The sequence below is a fragment of the Vulpes lagopus genome, chromosome 1, assembly GCF_018345385.1.
Source record: "Vulpes lagopus strain Blue_001 chromosome 1, ASM1834538v1, whole genome shotgun sequence".
In the NCBI taxonomy this organism is placed as follows: domain Eukaryota; kingdom Metazoa; phylum Chordata; class Mammalia; order Carnivora; family Canidae; genus Vulpes; species Vulpes lagopus.
Genome location: NC_054824.1, coordinates 185012936 through 185033577, shown reverse-complemented (window position 1 = coordinate 185033577; position 20642 = coordinate 185012936). Strand labels below are relative to the sequence as shown.

Below are 20642 nucleotides of genomic sequence, written 5' to 3'. Positions count from 1 at the left end.
AAGTGGGGGGGCAGCCAGAGGTAGGACCCGAAACTGGAGGGGGTGGGGCGAGAGGGGACCCCGCCCCTGGCACTCTGGCCGACGCCCAAGGGCGCTGCTGCATCTGCTCTGTTTGCCTCTTTCGGGGGGTGGGGGAGACACCGGGAGAGCCGACGGCCCGGGGCTCTGCTGGGGCAGGCCTGGCACTGTCCCCCCACCCGCCTCGCCGGAGAAGCGGCCCCGGAAGCAGAGCCCCTCGGGCACCGTCTCCACCGTGGGCTGAGCTCGCCCATCCCGGTGGCCAGGGGGTGAGCCCCTGTCCCCGGGCATGGCCACGCCGCGGGGCCACCCTGCCCAGCCCCTGCGCAGGCTCCCTCCGTGACGACGACTGAGCTGCAGCCGCTACCTGGCGCCGCACCACCTCATCATCGCACCAGCACCCGGTCCTGCTCATGCCGCTCGGGCCCAAGCCTCGTTTTCCCATCTGTACAATCGGGGTAGGAGGGTCACACCAGCCGTGGTGACGATGACATGAGTTACCAGCTGTAAAACAAGCGCGGGGCCTGATAAAGGGGCCCACTAGTAGGGACTCCCCTAGCTGGATCAGGAGAAACTAGGACGAAACGCCCAGACAATGACGAGCCTCAGGGCAGGGCCTTAACCGTGGCAGCCTGGCTGTGTCCTCCAATCCCGCCGGACGCCCGGCAAACAGGGGCGTGCAAGAAACCCCCAAGTGAACGCATCAGAGACCAGTGGGTGACCAGCCTGCCCCAGCTCCTCTCCCCGCAGCTCACAGCCCTTGCTCCTCCGGGGAGGGTCGAGCGTGGCCCTCCCCGGACCCCTCAGGCACCTGCCGGGGCCGTGGGTGCTCTGCAGCCGCTTCCTTGCAGGGCAGCAGCGTGGTCAGGGCCCGGTGTGCGCCACAACCTCCCGACGCAGCCGCCCTCCGCGCACATCACCCACCGGGGGACCCGAGACAGCTGGGGGTGCCCGCGGAGCCCGACGCGGGGGTGGGGCTGGGGTGGCAGGGCGTCCCTCCCCCTGAGCAGGGCCAGTGGCCAGGTGGCTGCCCGGGGCCATGAGTGACACGGCGCAGAGCAAAGCACTGGGAACGTGGAATCGGAAAGGGATCGGGGAAGCCGGCTGGCCCAGGCCGCCCGAGGGCCCCCCACGCCTGCAGACCAGTATTTCCCGGCAGGCTGCAGGGGGCTCCCACAGCACCGGGCGGGCGCGGGGCCCTGCAGGGAAGGGTGGTGGACTCACGGAGCAGCAACAATAGCCCCGCGTGTGCACTGTGCTGCGTGCCCCCCGCCACTCCTCCAGCCGTCCCGCTTCAGTCGGGAGCCCTGCGTCCAGGCGCGGGCAAAACAGGCTCAGGAGGGGCCAAGGGTAAAGCAGCCTGGCTTCCAGGAGCAGAAAGGGGGGGGGGGTGAATGCGAGACTCGAGGTGCTTGTGCAGAACTGAGTTCAGGGTGGAAAGCACCCGGAGGGCATGTCCCGTGTTCCACGGTGCGGGGGTCAGCGCGGCGGCCGCGGGTGGCCACGCGCCGCAGGGTGTTAGCGCCCCGGCCTCGCTCCCGCTCCCGAGGGCCCGCAGCATCTCCCAGGAGTTGTGACCACGTGACCCACCCACCCACCCACCCCCCCCGCCTGGCATTTCCAAACAGCTCCTGGACGGGAGGTACTGTCCTGTCCCTGCGCTCGGTCAGCTGACGAGGGAGGAAGCAGATGCAAAGGAGGACAGAGTGGCCCAAGGTCGCAGGAGGTTGACAGGTTGACGGCAGCGAGGATGAGGCCCCCCAGACCCTGGGGCAAGGCTCCTTCCACCCGTGCCTCCTTGATCTTGGGTTTCCTAAAGCGCCCCCCCCCAGCCCCGGGGACTCCCCTGGTGGCACCTCCTTATCAGGGACCACGTGGTCCCGGCTGTGTCTTGAGAGTCTAAACACACCAGTTGACACAAAGTTCTCCTGGATTTTTGCAATTTCCCCTGATTTCCCAACCAGGGAGTCCCTCCAATCGGGATAAAGTGCATCTTCACACACGCACGACCGCGCAACATGTTCCCTCGGGCTTCGCACAAAGTCCTACGTGAGGACGGCCCCGTGCTTTCCAATGAAGGGCCCTTGCTTCACTGTCCCGTCCTGGCCCCTGTCCGTGACAGGCACGTCTTCCGGGTGCCGCCTGGAGCGGAGGGCGCGCTGGGCAGCACGAGGGAGCGGGAGGGCTGGACGGGGCGGCCCGGCCTCCACCGGGGGCTCATCCCCAAGGATTGCCCAGCAGAAGGGAGGTGACCTGGGGACTCAGGTGGGGCAGGAAGGGGTGAGGCCAGCGAAGCGGGGTGTCAGGTTCTGAGGGCAGAGGGAGGAGGGGAGGGAGGAGGAGGCCCGGCTGAGGCCCCTCCCGCCCAGAGACCCCACATCTGGGAAACGGTGCTCAGGCGCCGTCACAACCAGCCCCAGACCAAACTCTAGGGGCAAATGCGATGGCGGTGGCAGCTGCCAAGGCGCGGGAGCAAAGGGGGGCACGGGCACGGGGGACGGGTCGGAGTTCCAGGGCGGGGCCTCCCCTCGTGGAGGGCAGCTCACCGGGGCTGAGGGATGTTCCGGGTGCCCCCGCGTCCCTGTCGGAGCTTCACCACGGGGCAGCGGCAGGGCTGCTCCAGCCCAGGCAGGAGTCACGGCCTCAGGGACTTGCGCCTGCGGTGGAGCCTGGGCCCCGGGGACTGTCCCTCGGTGCAGGCCCAGGCCAGGCGGAGGCTCCGGGGGCTGAGCGGGGCCCCGGGGTCACACTGAGAGAGTGTGCGTGCTCCCCAGGCCATGCCAGCCCCACGGGCGGGGAGTCGAGGAGACCCAGGCCTCCGGGGCCCAGTCGGGGCTGCCCAGGGGCGGACAGCCGCCCACGACGTGAGGGGACAGAGCAGAGGCCCCGCGAGCTGCAGGGACCCCAAGGGGGTCCCCTCGGCCGCCCGAGAGGCAGCGCGGCCCCACTGTCCAACCAGCACACGTGGCCACTTCAAGGGAAGTTCACTCAAATGGAGTCGAAGCCAAAATCGGGGCTCTCGGCCCCACGAGCCAGGGCCACCACCGCAAACGGTGCAGCACGAGCACGGCCACCGCCACGGCGACGTGGGACGGCACAGCCTCTGACCTGGACCGTGTCTGAGGCCCGGGTCCGCCTCTGCCGGCCGCGCTGTCACCTCTCTGTGCCTCAGTGGCCCCCGGGTGCGGAGCGCAGGGCACGCAGGCAGCCAGGATGGGCCGGCACCCGCTCCACGTGCTTCCCACGGGGCCTTGTCACTCCACCGCGTGTACCGAGCGCCCCCCGACGCCGGGACCGGGCCAGGTGAGGAAGCCTCGAGGTCCGTGATGCACGAGCCCTACCCCTGAGAGCCCGGTCCGGGCGGACGAGCACTGGGGCCGACGCTTGGGTCACACGCCGCCCCGTGCGGCCCTGGATCCTGGTGGTGAGGGTTCGGGCGCAGGGCGTCCGCACAGCCCCGTCCGGGTGCCAGGGGCGTCTCCTCTGCGCGTCTGCTCCCCCCACACGGGCCCGCGAGCACACAGCAGCCTCTTGGGTCTGGGCACCTGCGCAGGTAAGCCCTTCCCGCCGCTCCCACCTCCAGCTCCACCCCGAGGGGAGGGCAGCACTTGGGGAGCCGGTGCAGGGGAGCGGACGCGGCCTGCCCTCTGCAGAGGACGTGCCCTCCCCCGGGAGCCCAAAGGGGGAGAATGACCATCACTCGGACTGGGCAGTCCCTGAGCTCCCCTCGGCGCCCCAGGAGAGGGGCTGGGGGGGCCCGGGGGGCCCCGGTGGGAAGGACTAGGGCCACCTGCGGGCCGGAGGGGCCCCGGTGTGCAGCCCGCAGCCATCAGCGCCACTTGCTTAGCTGACGCTCCAGCCGCTGCCTTCAGCCTTTTTTGTGCAGGATAAAGGGACAGGGTGTGTCGGGGCGGACCTCCCTCGGGTCACATGGGGTGGTGGCCGCGTCCACCCAGGGGCAGTTCTCATCCCTCCCCTGCTGGCATTCAACCCCCAGCCTTGTCCTGAGCCCTTGTCCTGAGAAGCAGCACAGTAGGGCCGCAGGGAAGGGAGGGAGGGGGGAGGAAAAGGGAGGGGAAGGGAGGGGAGGGGAGGGGAGGGCGTTCTGGGTCAGCCCTGCCCCGAGGAGGCGCCAGCTGCTGCTTCCAAGTGGCTGCCACCTGCCCCAGGATCTTCGCATCCTTTGATCCTCTGATCTCAGGCCCGGGTCCCCCAGCCAAAGACATTCCTGTCCCCCAGGCCTCCTCCAAGGAAGAGCAAAGGGCTGGCTCCATCCCCTTCCCCGCTCCTCCCTGCCCCTGGGGGTGTGCGTGTGTGTGTGCACACGTGTGTGACCAGCACGGCCACAGAAGCCCGGGGACACGGCAGCAGCCAGGTTCCGTCTGAGGTGGTGGGGCCTGGGGAAGATGGCCTGGCCCCCGGGCTGCTGCTGGGCACGGTGCCCCTGCTGGATCCCACCCTGCTGGAAGGCTGCCCTCGGCCCCTGTTCCCTGTTCCTAGTGCACCCGTGTACAGAGCCCTTTGAGCCCCAGGAGGTGTGCGTGTGCCCGTGTGTGCAGAGCCCCACTGAGCCCTGGGGGAGGTGTGCGTGTGCCCGTGTGTGCAGAGCCCCACTGAGCCCTGGGGGAGGTGTGCGTGTGCCCGTGTGTGCAGAGCCTCGCTGAGCCCCGGGGAGGTGTGCGTGTGCCCGTGTGTGCAGAGCCTCGCTGAGCCCTGGGGGAGGTGTGCGTGTGCCCATGTGTGCAGAGCCCCACTGAGCCCTGGGGGAGGTGTGCGTGTGCCCGTGTGTGCAGAGCCTCGCTGAGCCCTGGGGAGGCGTGCGTGTGCCCGTGTGTGCAGAGCCTCGCTGAGCCCTGGGGGAGGTGTGCGTGTGCCCATGTGTGCAGAGCCCCACTGAGCCCTGGGGAGGCGTGCGTGTGCCCGTGTGTGCAGAGCCTCGCTGAGCCTGGGGAGGTGTGCGTGTGCCCAGTGTGGCAGAGCCCCACTGAGCCCTGGGGGAGGTGTGCGTGTGCCCGTGTGTGCAGAGCCCCTCTGAGCCCTGGGGAGGTGTGCGTGTGCCCGTGTGTGCAGAGCCTCACTGAGCCCTGGGGGAGGTGTGCGTGTGCCCGTGTGTGCAGAGCCCCCTGAGCCCTGGGGAGGTGTGCGTGTGCCCGTGTGTGCAGAGCCTCGCTGAGCCCTGGGGAGGTGGTGCGTGTGCCCGTGTGTGCAGAGCCTCCTGAGCCCTGGGGAGGTGTGCGTGTGCCCGTGTGTGCAGAGCCCTCAGCTGAGCCCTGGGGAGGTGTGCGTGTGCCCGTGTGTGCAGAGCCTCGCTGAGCCCTGGGGGAGGTGTGCGTGTGCCCTTGTGTGCAGAGCGCCCCACTGAGCCCTGGGGGAGGTGTGCGTGTGCCCGTGTGTGCAGAGCCTCGCTGAGCCCTGGGGGAGGTGTGCGTGTGCCCATGTGTGCAGAGCCCCACTGAGCCCTGGGGGAGGTGTGCGTGTGCCCGTGTGTGCAGAGCCCCACTGAGCCCTGGGGAGGTGTGCGTGTGCCCGTGTGTGCAGAGCCTCGCTGAGCCCTGGGGGAGGTGTGCGTGTGCCCGTGTGTGCAGAGCCCCACTGAGCCCTGGGGGAGGTGTGCGTGTGCCCGTGTGTGCAGAGCCTCGCTGAGCCCCGGGGAGGTGTGCGTGTGCCCGTGTGTGCAGAGCCTCGCTGAGCCCTGGGGGAGGTGTGCGTGTGCCCGTGTGTGCAGAGCCTCGCTGAGCCCTGGGGGAGGTGTGCGTGTGCCCGTGTGTGCAGAGCCCCACTGAGCCCTGGGGGAGGCGTGCGTGTGCCCGTGTGTGCAGAGCCTCGCTGAGCCCTGGGGAGGTGTGCGTGTGCCCGTGTGTGCAGAGCCTCGCTGAGCCCTGGGGAGGCGTGCGTGTGCCCGTGTGTGCAGAGCCTCGCTGAGCCCTGGGGAGGTGTGCGTGTGCCCGCGTGGCCACTGTGACAGGCAGAAGCAGGCACAGCGCGAGCACAGGCGCCGGGGGATCTCCAGAGCCGAGGACCAGGAGGCAGCGGGCCGGTGGGGGCCAGCGCGGGGGCTCAGCCGTCACACAGTGGCCTGCGGGCACTGCGACGGCAGGGACTGGGCTGGGGCGCGGGGAGGAGCGCGGCCGCTCTGTGGGCTCAGTGGGGCCCCGAAGCGATGTCTACGTGGGTCCTAACGCCTGGACCCGGTGAGAGTGGCCACACTCAGGAGCAGCGTCCTGCAGGCGTGAGTACGAGAAGGCTCTAAGGGAGGAGGCGTCTGGGATCCCGTGAACGGGCCGAGGCCCAGTGACAGGCGCCCGTCTGAGGCCCACGGAGAAGGTGACGCGCAGACAGGGGCAGAGATTTGGAGGGACAGGGCCGCGCTGCCACGAGGTAGCAGGGGCGGGCGGGGGCTCTTCCCCAGAGCCTGTGTCGTGGGTGTAGACCTGCGTGGCCCTGTGGCCACCTTGATTCCCGGCGTCCGGCCTCCAGCACGTGAGACAATTGATTCCCGTTGGTTGAAGTCCCCCCCCGTCAGGGTGTTTTGTGAGAGGAACCACCAGAGGGTCCACAGCGGGTCGCCAGGGGCCTCGGTAAGCTGCCGGTCTTCGCGGCCCTGCTGTGGGGTCCCCCGCCCCTCTGTCCCCTCCCCCCACCCGTGCTCAGCCCAGCCGACGACCCAGCCCACACCTCCCCTGGGAGACCCACGACCTGGACCTACGACCCAGCGAGTCCACACCCGGTGTTTAGGCAGCAGACGCACCCCACGTGCTCACCCGACGACGGCACAACCTGCCCAGGCGGCACGGCCCACGAGGGCCCCGCGGGGAGTGCCCAACGCACATCCGCAGTGGTGCCCGGACGGCGGCGGCGGGTCCTCCCGGTGACCAGGCGCAGTCGGACACAGTGACGGGAAGGGGCCGGCCGTGAGAGCGCCCTCCGTTTCACGTGCAAAACACACGCACCACGTACCCACGTTGTTAGCACTCGTGGCAGCGGTGACCCTCGGGGCGGGGGCGCCAGGAGGCGGCGCGTGGTGCAGGATTCCCAGGGAGCTGCTGGGTCCGGCTGCTGGGTCCGGGCGCTCATGATGCCATCGACCCAGCTTGTAAAAACCGATCAGGCGGCGACGGGCGTCTCTTCCATGATGCGTGTTATTCTTCGATAAAAATGTACTTTAGAAGAAATCGAGTGACTCCGAAAATCTTCCGTGAACCTCGAGCTGGCTGAGGGTTCCCTCCAGATTCCCACGGCATCTTGTTCTCAGCTTCTGACTCTTCGGATTGAAGTCGGAAGTTTAATCCGCGGCTCAGCAGGGTCCCACGCAGCCGTCCCATCGGCACCTCGCACCCAGGCTCTGGCACCTAGTAGGTGCTCAGGAAACGCTTGCCGCCATCCGTTGGCATGGCCAAGGCCCCCGTCCTCACGCTTCCCTCCCAGAGCTCCCTGGCCCTGGGCCCCAGCACCCCGGAGCATCGGGGCTTCCCACGTGCCCGCTCCTCCCACGGTGCCCCCGCCTCCTGAGCACCCCCACTCGGGCCTGCGCGTGACCCCATCCAAGCACCCACCAGGTGGGAACTCTCCGACCCACCGGCCTGAGACCGCTCTTAGCACAGACCATGGGGCTTACTCATCCTGGACCCTCAGAGCCGAGGCGAGGGGCAGCCGCACAGGGGAGCCCGGGGCCCCAGCCCTCCGTCCATCGGTCCGTCCGTCCAAGCCTGGGGGTGGGCTCATACCTTGGGGCCTCTCAGCTTCTTTGAAACTGGATGGAATTTTTCAAAGAGTGTTCTTAAAGGAAATAGTAAAGGGAATGAGTAGGAAAGGCAAGTGTCTAGTAGAAAGGTGGGTGGACCGATGTCTCCCTCTGATGAAACCCAAGGCCCAAGGCCGCTTAGACGCCCCCTCCCCTTACTCCTGGCGCTCCCCTGCGTCTGGGCCTCTGGGTCAGATGCCACAGCTCGGGGCCTGAAGGGGATGGCCCTCGCCGCCAGCAGTCTCCCCCGGGTGAGCGCACGGCCCGGGCCTCCTGCCTCAGGCCATCCACCCGCTTGTTCCCCGTCCATCCTGTCGCTCCTTCACTTATTCCACCCAAGAGTTGGAGCGCCCTGTGCAAGGGGCTGCTGCCAGCACCGAGGCTCCCAGGGCGCAGGGGTGGCGGCCGCCCAGGTGGGGATAAGAGACAAGCAGCAGGGGAGAACCCAGGGGATGAACCCTGGGGTGGGGCCGGTGCAGGGAGCAGAGCCCCCTCCAGGTGGGGGGTCGAGGGCCTGGGAAGGCCTTCCCAGGGGGACACATCTCCGTCAGCCCCTTGTATCTGATGCTCCCCCGCCTCCTCCTCCTGGCAGGACTGGCCCCACAGCTGCAGGCTCCGTGTCTGGACCCCTCCTCAACCCCATCCTTGCAGGGAGTCCCAGGGGTGTCCACGGGCTCGTTCTTAGTGCCCCGGATATAAACCAATGGGCAGGGGATCCCTGGGTGGCTCAGCAGTTGAGTGTCGGCCTTTGGCTCAGGGTGTGATCCTGGGATATGGGATCGAGTCTCATGTCGGGCTCCCTGCGTGGAGCCTGCTTCTCCCTCTGCCTGTGTCTCTGCCTCTCTCTCTGGCTCTCATGAATAAATAAAATCTTTATAAAAAAAATAAATAAATAAACCAATAGGTTTATCGCCTACGTACAGTTGAGGTTAAAGCAATTCTGGGGGGAGCATGCAGGGGAACTGGGGGTCCAGAGACTCAGCGGATGGTCTGACTGATGGCAAGGACACGTGTGGGGGCCGAGCCTGGCACACTCTCAAGTGCAGATCCTGACTCAGTCGGGCCGGGTGGGGCCTGAGCTCTGGCGCAGTGCGATGCCCCTGCCGAGGGAGGTGGCCCCCGCTGCCCGTACCAGGAGAAAAGGGCCTCGGGAGCCCCAAGGGACTGGACAGAAGAGGTCTCCTTCAAGCAGCCCCTCCTGACCGGCTCCAGGAGATGTCAGGCTGTGGCGGGGCTGGGACCAGGGTGTCTGCCCCCGGCACCAAGCAGAGGCTCACATCCGGCCCTCGCTCCACTCTCCAGTTCCGCTCGTCCCGCACAGTGGGGCCCGGGGGCAGCGAGCAGGTGCTGGGGGTCAGGGGGCCACAGTGCTGGGCAGCCCCACGGAGGGGCCCGCAGAGAGAGCCCCCTGCAGCCCCCCATCCCTGGGGACCCTGCGGCCTCTCCACCTCCTGCCCCTGGGGTAGCCCCCCAGGGGAAGCTTACCCAGCCCACCCGCCGGGGCCTTGGAGGCTGATGGGGGGTAGCTGCTGGCTCTCCCCCGCACCCTGCCCCGACCAAAGCAGGAGGAAGCTCCAGGATATCAGAGCAGGAGGAGGAAGAACGCAGGGAAGAACTTCCCGGTGGTGATCACATTCTCGAGGGGCAGCGCTACAGCAAGCGCAGGGGGCGAGGGGCCCGGGATCCCCCCACCCGGGGCGGGGGCAGCGGCTGCAGCACCAGGTCAGGAGGCCCCAGGAGTGCCCTTGTCCTACACTCCCTGGTCCCTGCCCCCCCAAGGCCCCAGGGCACCCCGTCCCAGGGGTTAACCCAGGTGCCTCCTGACCCGCCCACCCCCAGCAGGTGCCCGGCCGCAGCGGGGTCCCTTTGCACCCCCATATGCCAATCCGGAGGGTGAGGCTAATACTTTCCGGCAGGCAGAGGCAGGGCGGGCGAGGGGCAGGCGGCACCCTGGGCTTCTGCATTCAGATGGGGGAGCGGCGGGGTGGGGGGGGTGGGGGGGTGGGGGGGGTGGGCGGGTGGACACTCCTCCTCCGCTGGCTGCACACGGTTGATGGGGGGCCCTGTTCCGGCTGGGCCCGCGGCCCTGGAGGTGCTGGGGGTGCCGCCTCCGCCCCGCCCGGGACCTCAGGGAGCTGCAGGCCCGCGACCCCGGCACCCCCGCCGGCCGGCCTGGCTGCCCTTCCTCCGCCCCTTCTCCTCCCTCCCCTCTTCGCTCAGACCCGTCATTTGTCTCCAGAACATCCCGGGTCAGGAACTGCCAGCCCGGCCCGACGGGAAACCGGCCCGGAGGGACCAGCGGCCTCGTCCAGAGGCCCGAGCCAGGTGGCCTCCTGCGCCGGGTGCACAGGACGGAGCGAGGCCCCGGGGGGCTCAGATGAAGGCGGAGGAGGGGACCCGCGGGCAGCCCCGGAATCGTCCAGAAGGGGCGGCCCCTCACTGCGCAGTAGCAGGAGGGTGGGGGAGCGGGGCGGGGCGGGGGTGGCAGGGGCAGCGGGGGTGGCAGGGGCGGGGGCGGGGCCAGCAGGGCTGGGGGCGGGGCCAGCAGGGCCGGGGCGGGGCCAGCAGGGGGGTGGGCGGGGCCAGCAGGGCCGGGGGCGGGGCCAGCAGGGCTGGGGCGGGGCCAGCAGGGGTGTGGGAGGGGCCAGCAGGGCCGGGGGGGGGGCAACAGGGCCAGGGGCGGGGCCCGCAGGGCCGGGGGCGGGGCCAACAGGGCCAGGGGCGGGGCCAGCAGGGTGGGGCGGGGCCAGCAGGGCGGGGGGCGGGGCCAGCAGGGCCGGCAGGTGTCCTGGGGAGGGCCACACAGGGTGGCACTAAACCTGTGTCTCCCCGGACCGGCCGCTGTGGCTGCGATACGGAGAAGTGTCCGTGGAACACGGTGCCCGGCCCCGCGGGGGGTGGGGGGTGTGTGCACCCTCGGTCACTCTCGTGGGCTGAATAAATAATAGCGCCCACGGAGCGTGCTGGGCGCCGCCGGCCACCCAGGCATCTCCACCTACTAGCTCGGTCAGTCCTCCCAGCAGCCCCACGAGGCGGGTCGCTATCGTCCCAGCACTTACAGGTGGGGACTGTAGGGCACCAAAGGGCCTGTCCCTCGGCAGACAGGTAAGAGGCCGAGCCCCAGGGCTGGGAGCCCTGGAGGGCGGCCCAGAGCTCCTGCCCTGAGCACTGCGCCCAACCACGGGACACAGGGAGGGGCCCAAGGCACACGGAGGCCCTGCCACGCAAGCTACGGCCTTGCCCCCCAGAGTCTGACAAAACACTCACACCCAGATCAAGGTGTGCCCCGCGCCTCACCTGTGCACAGTGCATTCCATCTGACCCTTGCCCCCTAAAATGCCACCTGCCCAGGCCAGGGTGTGCCCCAGCCCGGTGGCACCCAGTGTCCCTTCTGGCGCTGAGGCCACCCAGGTGCGTGCAGATGGCAGCTGCCTCTTTTACCCGGCGGCATCCCTCGGGAGATCCCTCCTGCCATCCATTCCCACCCTCATGCCCCGTCTGCCCCCGTCTGCCCCATCTGCCCTCGTGCCCTGTCTGCCCCGACGGTGAGAACAGGCGCCGGGTAGCTGCCGCGCTAGCAGCAGAGCACAGGACGCACAGAAGTGGCCTCATGTGACTCTATGGCCACTTGGAACGGAGGCCGGGCAAGGGATTTCCTCGTTCTACGAACCAGAAAGACGAGGGGCGGTGAGTGAGGAGCAGGACCATCGACAGGACCCCGCGCAGGAGAAAACAGGGGCCACCTGTTAGGAAATCGTTAGGAACCATGAAGAGGCAAGGGCAGCGCGTCAGTCCACGCGGGGTGGCGGCGGTGGCATCTGTGAGGAAGGCCCGGGCTGGGCTGGGCCCCGTCCCCACCGGCTCCCTAGTGCAGAAGCTGGTCTGTGTCGGGGGAGCTGGGGTCCTGCTGGCTCCTGCGTCTGCCCCGGGTGAGCGAGGGCGGGAGCCCAGGCCCCGTCCCAATTCCTGTTCCCTCTTGCCTTTGTCCCAGACAATAGACCCCTTCCCTCCCAGGCTCCTCCGGCCTCCTAATCGGCTCTGTCCACCACAAAGGCAGCGGATTGGTTTACGGCCCCTTCCTGCCCCAACCTTCACAATCCCTGGACACTCGATCCACCTCCCCTTCCTCAGACACCCCCACCCTGGGGCTGCCCCAGATCTGGAGCCAGGCGGAGGGAAGGAGGAGGCTGGCCGAGGACTCCCCGGGGTGGGGGTGGGGGTCTGCGCCCTGTTCCGAGTGCCCCCTGCAGGTGGAGGTGTGCCCGTGTGTGCGTGTGCGTGTGCGTGTGCGTGTGCCCAGGTGTTTGAGGGGAGGCCTGATGCGGTCCTAGGAGGGAGGGAGCCAGCCCGCAGACCCTGCCTCCAGCAAGCTCCCGCCCGGAGCCAGGACTCTAACCTCGACGCCCTGACTCTGAATCTGCCGAGGCCTCAGTCAGGGGCACAGACGGACAGTCGCACACTCGCCCTGGACACACACAGGTGTGCGGTCATCCCACTTGGTGTCTCCACAGCGGAGGGGAGGTGGTGGTGGAGACTACGTCCTCGTCCTCCAAGCAGGACCCGGCTTAATACAACCCCTCCCCCAGGAGAGAGGATTATTCTGTTTTGCAAATGAATGTCGACCGAGGGCTTCTCACGCCCACTCTGTGGCTTCTCCCCTGCACAGCTGCCTCCCCCGGGCTTCTGCCTCGATGTCCTTCCTGAGCCGCCCTCCTTGCTCCTTATCTGGGCCTGCCCGGTGCATGTCTCACTCCCTGCAGTGTCACGGTTGTCTGTGCGCTGCTTAATCTCCCTCCCCGAGCCCCCAGGGCAGAGCAAAGAGCGTGGGCTTTGGAGCCCCCAAGCCTGTCCCAACCCCGGCTCTCCCCCTTCACCAGGGTCCCCCTCCCCCGAGGGGAGGAACCAAGGTCCCGGCCTCACAACAGTGGACACAGGAGGAAGCCGTCAGCCCGGTGCTGTCTGAGCCGTGGCAGCCAGTCCTGCCAGGTGAACAGGGGGACGTCTGCATCCCGCTCGGCCTGAGTGTGCCTGGCCCTGTCACCGTCCACTAGCAGAGGGGACGGGGGAGCGCGGCAGGCGCCGGGGTGAGAGGGGCACGGCGGGGACTGCGCTGCGGCCGCTGGGAGCTGGGCTTGCACGCGCTGTGCCCACAGAGATGTCCCCCCAGGACGGCACAGGCCCACACACAGAAGGAACGTGAGGCAAATTGGGACAGGCCGGGGAGCCGGGAAAGGCCCCTCGGGCTGGGTCAACCCGGGAAGTCTTCCTTCCTACAGGAGGTGTTAAAAGCCCCTCAGCGGCGGCCGCCTTGGCCTGTTTCCCAGGAGTCAGCGGTAACCGGGTCAGGGGACAACTCAGACTTGCAGATCACACCGGGAGGCGGAATCAACGCCGACAGTCTGGGTCCTCCCGAGGCCACTGGGCGGGGACCCCTCCCGGCCCGCGGGGACCCTAGCCAGGTGCTAGGTGCCGGCTGGGCGACAGGCGGTGGTGGCACCTCCTCGCAGCAGCACCCCCCCTCCTCCCTGCTCAGTGGTCCATCTGCTTTGGCTTTGGGCCTCAGGACCGTGGCCAAGCCCCTGACACCGAAGCAGTGGAAGGCACTCGGCACCCTCCTCCCGCCCGCCCGCCTGCCCGTCTGCACACTCTCGGGGACACCCCCACCTCCTCCGGCACCTCCAGGGGCCGTGGGGAGGGGCCGCGGGGGGAGACGGGTGTGGAGAACCGTGCTCTAGAACCCACCCCCTGGGGCTCGGTCCCAGCGAAGCCGCAGGTCGGTGGAGCTGCGCCCGTGAGACGCCCGGCCGCGTGGTGCCGGCCTCGGTTTCTCCTTCCCAGGGCTTCTCCCGAGGGGCATCAGAGTGGGTGATCAGCAGCCCCCGTGTAGCGGGCATTTGCTGCGTGCCAAGCACTCTGCCGAGTTGCAAGCATCTTTCAAAGAGCTTGATTTTTTTTTTTTATGATTTTATACATCCATTCACGAGAGACCCAGAGAGAGGCGGGGACACAGGCAGAGGGACTCGATCCCGGGACCCGAGCTGAAGGTGGACGCTCCATGGCTGAGCCCCCCAGCGCCCCCAGCTTGTTCTTACGCCCATTTCGAGGCTCAGGAAGTAGAGGCCCGGAGAGGAGCAGAAGCAGGGAGGGCCCTCCCGCCAGTTAGCGCCGGGGCTGAGGCTTGAACCCGGGCGGTCAGTGGCAGACGCAGGCTTCTTCCTCCACAGCAGTGCTTCCAGGTGTGGGGGAGAGGGGGCCGCAGCCCCTGGGGGCCGGAGGCTGCCTGCGGTTGGCTACGTGCCTTTGGCTGGGAGCAGGGCGTTGATTCATCCCAGCTGCTGAACACCTTGAATCAGTTTTTGTTTTTAAAATGTGTGGCCCGAGGCGAAAAAGGCCTGGAGCCCTGCTCTGGAACATCCTGCCTGGAGGAGTGAGGCGGAAAGGCCGTCTGGGAGGTCAGCGGAGCCCCAGGCTGTTCCGTGTACCAGGCTCGCGGCCTGCCCTGGCCTGCCCTGCCCCGCAGGGTCCTCCCCGTCCTGCGACCTCCCTGCCGGTCCGCTGGGGACGCTCCCGTGACCACCCGGCGCAGGAGCCACGCTGCCTGCCTCCTTTGACCCTCCCAGAGGGCGCAGCGCCTCCCCCGCCAGCAGCCCCACCGGGGAGCGCCCAGAGGCCCTGCTGGCCCAGGGACGGGAATGAAGCCGCCACCGCTTCCGAGAAAGGCAAGAAACTGGAAATAGGCTGGAAGGGGCTGCTCCGCCTGGGAGTCTAAGGTGCTAGTCTTGCCCCTCGGCTCCAAAACCCCCAGCTCCGACCCCCTGAGCCGCAATGGTTAGGGTGAAACCCCACCGCGGGGCGGGGCGGGGGGGCTACATAAGGCAGGAAGTGCCAGCTGGTGCCCCTGCAGGTCAGGCCGCGATGCCAGCGCCGTGGCAGCGTCCTAGATGTGTGCGTCCAGGCCCCCAGGGTGACCTTCCTGACAACCTGCTTTCTTTTAAGATTTATTTGAGAGAAAGAGACGGAGATAGTGACAGAGATAGGGAGAGAGAGCTTGGGCACGTGGAGGGGCAGAGGGAGAAGCAGCTCCCTGCAGGGAGCCCCCCGCGGGACTCAATCCCAGGCCCCCAGGGTCACGACCTGAGCCCAAGGCAGGCGCTCACCGCTGAGCCCCCGGGCGCCCCAACCTGGTTTCTTCCTGGAAGAAGAGTCACAGCCCAGGGAACGGAGGTGCCAACCCGGAGGGCATCCCCGGGCGCGCCAGGGCAGCCAGGAGTGCGGGAAGCCAGGCACGAGGCGCTTCCCCGGCCCCCACCAGAGTCTGGATCTGACCGAGTCCTCAGAGGGGGCCGCGACCCCAGAGCTGGGGTGACGAGGGCCACGGGCCTTGGTCACGAGCTCCGGGGGAGAAGGGATGGTGCAGGAGGACGCCCCCGCAGCTCAGAGGCGCCCGCCACGCTGGCCCAGCCCCACCTGCCGCTGCCAGCCGGCCTGGCATGACTCGGGGGGCGCCCTGCCAACGCCGAGCCCTGCCCAGCCCCCCCAGGTCCTCGCGCCGCTTCCAAAATAACTCTGCTCCCTGCCCAAGTTTGGCCTCTTGGGTGTTTTTCTCCTCCCGAGACCTGTTCTCCCACGTCTGATGGGCGGGACGAGAGACCTGAATTCTCGAGAGAAATCGGGGTCCACCTCCTTTTTTCAGGAGGGAACTAATCTGCCCAAAGGGGCTCCCGGCATCCTGAGCCCCCGAGCCAGTGGGTCCACTTCAGTTTGGCTGAAACAAGTCGTCGTTTCCGACGTGAGAAAGAGGGTCGGGAAGCCCTGCAGCACCCCGCGTCTTGTGCCCCCCGAGGCCCCCCGGGCTCCCTGCCTCGGCCTGCGCCCGCCGGTGGATTCTAGCCCGAGGTCACAGGGCCCCGTAGGGACGAGCCCGAGCACCCGCCGCGCTGAGGCCGTGTCCGGGGCAGAGATCCCAGCAGCCCCCAGCACGCCCACCTTTCCTGGGCCCTAATGGCACAGAGCTCCCATTCCTGGGGAGGAGCTGGCCTCTCCAGGCAGGAGTGACCCGGAAGGCGACACTTCCCCGTGTGCAGAGTGTCTCAGCAGGTGCCGGCCGGCGCCCCGTCCTGTGCCGCGGGTGACCCTCCGCCTGGGGGGCTGGGGGTGGCTGGGGCTCCCGTGGGGCATCAGGGCTGGGCCCAGGGGGCCGGGGCGGGGGCGCCGGGTGCTCTGCTCTGAGCCAGGCCTTCCTCCCTCCGCAGCCGCCCCGCCCGGCCGCGCCCAGCGCCCGCCCTGCCAGAGCCCAGAGCTTTCCTTTTTCTCGTGCCTCGGGCTGCTTCCTGCCTTTCCTTTGAACTGGGGTGTTGGCTCGTCCCACACTCACCCTCCTGGCAACCCCCCTCCCCGGGACCGCCCTGTGATGGGCCGCCCCCCCAGGCGGCACTTAGGAACCGCTCCCCCGCTTCCCTTCCCCCTCTGTGGCCCGTCCAGGTGGCAGCCCCGCCACCCCGGCTCCCTGGAGGCTCCCTCCCGCGGCGGGCGGCCTCAGGGCTGCTGTCGCCCTGCCTCTCCCACTCTAGTTCTTCTCCGAAATGTGTACGCGGCGAGGTCCAGGAAAGCCGGGGAGCTCGCATGACCCAACTGGGGGACTGCCGATGGGAACTCATAGAGCCCGGGCTTCGGGAAGGCAGAGCCGGCCCAGCCTCCTAGAATCTCCCCGAACGGGAAACCGAGGCCCGGCCCAGGAGGGGTGGCCTCGAGGCCTGAGCCGCAGGCCTCTGTGCTTGTCCCCGCCTGGAGCCCAGCGGAGCGGGCGGGAGGAGCTGCCTGCTTCCAGCGCTGCCCACCTCCCGCCCCCGACGCCCCAGGCGGCACGGGCCGGCGGGGTTCCCAGGATGACCACTGGGGCCCCCTTGCCTGCCCTTCCTCCTCGTGCCCCCAACACACACATGCACCAACCCCTCCCTTCCGCAGGGCAGTGCTCCTCCTCCTCCCCCGAACGCCAACGCCAGGACTTCCTCCTCCAGGAGGCCCTCCGTGGCCGACACTCCTTGGCCCTGGTGGCCCCGGGAACCGCACTGGGGGGCACTGATTGAGCCCTCCCCACAGGCCACACACATGCCAAACCTTTACAGACATCACTTCGGAGAATCCACACGGCAGCCCTACGGAGGTATGAGCTCCATTTACAGATGAGGAAACTGAGTCACAGAGCCACTGGGCCAGGTTCACAGGGCTCAGCGATGGGTCCTCGTCCCTGCTCGGCATGGCCGAGGCCGAGCTCTCAGCCCCCCGGCCCCGGCGCCCCGTGGCCCACCTCCACTTGGACCCGGGCACTGCCCCGGGCGGTGATGAGGCTGCGAATTCCCTGGAACCGGCGCGCACCCGGCTGACCTTTCAAACAAACTCCGTGGTTTTCACAGGCCGCCCCGAGGGCAGCGAGCGGGGAGCCGGGCACCCGAGGCGCGGCCCCCTGGGTGGTGGACACGGGGGCTCCTAGCCCTCTCCTCCCGCCGCTTGGGCTCCTGCTCGGCTCCGGAAGCAAAAGGGGGAACACGGAGCAACTCGGCAGACTCCCTCAGGCGGACACGGCCCCGAGGCTTTGCCGTGTGGACGTGGACGTGGGGGAGGAGACTGCAAGAGGCCTGAGGCCTCCCTGTCAGCAGCAGACAGGACTGGCCCGGGGCCCCAGGGCTCCCGCGAGTGCCCAGAACAGGCCCTACCCAGGCAGGAGGCCCGAACCCGGGCCAGGCCCACGGAGGCTCGTTTGGGAGCAGACTATCAAGGAGCAGGACGTTAAAGCCGGTGGGTATTTGTGGTCCGTCCTCCCGACCTTGACCTTGATCAAACAGGGCCGGCGTCAGGCCCCGAGGAATCACGGTTTGGGGACTCGGCATCGAGCATCGAGGCAAAGGCTAGCAGTTGGGAATGAAGAGGACTTTCTGGTGTTCCCTGGAACCAAGACGGCGGGAGGGAGAGGGGTGCGCACTGCGCAAGGCGACGGCTTCGAGGCGGGACTGTCCCCTTCCCCGGGAGGGAAGCAAGTTTTCCCCGGGGCAGGCCTAGGACTCCCAGGACCTTCGCAGTCCATGGTTCCTGGTGCCGCCTGGGGTTCAACCTGCGGCTCCCGGTAAGATCCGCAGGGACCTGCGGCCTGCGCCTCCCCGTGTACCCGATGGCTTTAACCTCACCTTTTGCCTTGTCAACCCCCCCCCCCCCCCCCCCCGGCCGCCGCCGTCGGGAAGACTAACGTGTCCACTGCCCTGCCACCCCCACCGTCAACCGGCTCCTTGGACCCCCGCCCCCGGAACAGCCAACGTTGACCCAGACCAGCGCCTGCAGATGATCCCTCGCACACGCCCCTCTTTTTCCGCGACAGTCCATTCCCTTGAGTTCTTTCTCTTTTTAAGATTATGCATTTATTTATTTATGTATGAAAAAGAGTGAGCAGGGAGGTGGGTGATGGGGGAGGAGCAAAGGCAGAGGGACAAGAAGGCTCCAGGCTGAGCGCGGAGCCCGGGGCGGGCTCCCTCCCAGGATCTGAGGTCCTGACCTGAGCTGGAATCAAGAGTCAGATGCTCCGCCGACGCCCACGGAGCCCCCAGGCGCCCCTCCCTTGAGTCCTGCATCACCCCCCCCCCCCCCCCCGACTCCGTCTCCCTCCCGTGGGAAGTGTCCTTGGAGCTGGCGCCCACTTCTGAACACCCAGCAGCAGGCGACAGGGTAACAGCCCCGTGGGTCAGGCACTGCAGGGGACGTCGTGCGCGCACGTTGTCTCATCTAACCCTCTCTGCGCCCCGCTTCTCTCCACACCCAGATGACAAACCCGAAGCTCCAAGAGCAGCTCTACTCAGTGGCAAAGCAGGGAAGGAGTTGGTGTTTGGGGCCCAGGGCGGGGACACGGCTCTCCCCCAGCTCCCTCTGGCCTTCCAGAGCCCACTGCTAAGTCGCCCACATTGCCCGGGGACCCTACTCCGTCTCCTCCCCTCTCCCACTCTCTGAAGCACACCCTGAGCCTCGGGAGAGCCTCTCTAGTCCCACGGAGACATGCGACAAGCTCAGAGAGCACCACCTCTACTGGACCCAAATGCAGGCCTCCCAGCTCCAGGGAACAAGGTGACGGAATGTCTTGCATCAGCACGGATGGTGGGACGCCCGGATCGCAGAGGTGGCATCGCGCCTGTCCTTCCCCAGGTTCTTCCAGAGAGGGGGTAGTCGGGAAAGACGGCGCTGAGACAGGTTGGAGCAACCGCTCTCGCAAAGGCCCCTTCAACCCAGGAAAGGGACCTTCCCCCCCCCCACCCCCGCGCCGCTGGAGAAACACCCTACAGAGGCCATCTGCAAACTCCTTGTAGCCCCAGAGCCCTGTCTTCACGTGCAGCAGTGTCACACCCCCCCCCAATACACAAAATGGCTAAAAGCGGGGCCACCCTAGCTCTAGCAGGCATGGGGGCCAGCGCCAGCGTCCTCACCGCCCCCAGTGTTTGCTCCTGCCTTCACCCCCCAGGCTGTGAAGGAGTCACTTTGCCCGTCTGGAATATGGGCACGATTTTCTCCCCTCTCTGTGCCTGGGTCCCCAGACTGCGCCTCTCCAAGTGGAGAGGTGCTTCCGACTAGGGGCAGGGCTGGGAGGGGAGCTCCAGGAGGGGTTGCTGGGCCTCCCCTGTGGGGAAGGACCCTCCACACGCCGCCAGGACGCCACCCCAACTGACTGCCCTCATCCCACTGAGCTCAACAAACGCTTGGTCCCCGAGTTTCCCACCCCAACTCCCCTGAGAAAAGGTGAAGGAGCCTGGGCCGGGCTGGGGGCAGGCTTCCTCCCCAGAGCAGGGGTGGGGGTGGAGGTAGGTGGTCTGGAGGGTGCTCTCACAGCCTCCTCCTGCCCCCAGGGGTGGGGAGCAGGCAATGCCCCCAGCCCTCCGCCTCTGAGCCTTCCTGGGGCAGCTGCCCCCAGCAGGGTCCCCTTCACGTGCCATCTCACCCCAACTCAGCTCTAAAAATGGTTCTCTGGTTTTCAGCCTGGGAGCCTGCCCACAAATTAGCGTCTCCAACACGGCCTCTTGGGACATGACTTCAGGGAGGCCCCTGGGGGAGCCAGGAGGCCGCAGCAGAGGGAGCCGGTGCCCGCACGGGCGCTTCTGGAGGAGCCCAGAGGGAGCAGGTTCCTCTCCCAGCTTCTGGGATCCCCCGTGCAACAGCTGTGCTCTCCTTCCCAAGGCAGGGGGCCGGGCGGTCTGCACCCCCTGGAGCCCCCCCTCCCCTCCCCTCTGCCGGAATCAGTGGGCTTTGCCCTCAGCCAGGTGCTGGGCACTGCCCAGTGGCCGGTGAGAAAGCAGCAGCAGGAGGGCCAGCCAGCCCCGGGGGAGGGGGTGCCCTCCAGCCCCAGGGTCCCGACGCCCACCTCTTGCCCGGCCTGCGCTCCCACGGGAGCCGCGGGGAGACCCAGGGCAGCCCAGCCCGCACCCCAGCCTGCCCAGCCGCAGCCACAGCCACAGCCGCAGCCCGCGGGGAGCCGGGAGCCGGGAGCCCTCCCTGACGCGACGCCGGGGCCTCCGGCGCAGCCCGGCAGGTGCCCGAGCCCGGGGGCGGGGGCGGGGGCGGGAGGGCCCGGCGGTACTCACAGGTAAGCCGTCAGGGGGTCCAGGTCCCGGGGCACGGCGGACAGCCCGCGCTCCGAGCAGTCGGCCGACAGCATGATGCCGTCCTCCTGGCAGCGGCAGGGCGCCGGGCAGGCGGGCGCGGCGCGGGGCTGGGGGGCGCCCGCCGGGGGGGAGGCGCACAGCGCGGCGCACAGCCACAGCGCCCCGAGGCCGGCCGGGCTGCGCATCGCGGCGGCGGGCACCTGGCGGCGGGCACCTGCGGCGGGCACCTGGTGGAGGGCACCTGGCGGCGG

General features: G+C 68.4%; 1 protein-coding gene across 1 annotated transcript in view; it reads right to left on the bottom strand.

Moving 5' to 3' along the window:
* The window catches only part of LGR6 (leucine rich repeat containing G protein-coupled receptor 6), a 107064-nt gene extending 86422 nt beyond the window's left edge, over nt 1-20642 (bottom strand). The window contains exon 1 of the mRNA XM_041768876.1: nt 20371-20642. Within this exon, the coding sequence (XP_041624810.1) occupies nt 20371-20576 (206 nt within the window). The 5' untranslated portion in view covers nt 20577-20642. The remainder of the gene's footprint in view (nt 1-20370) is intronic.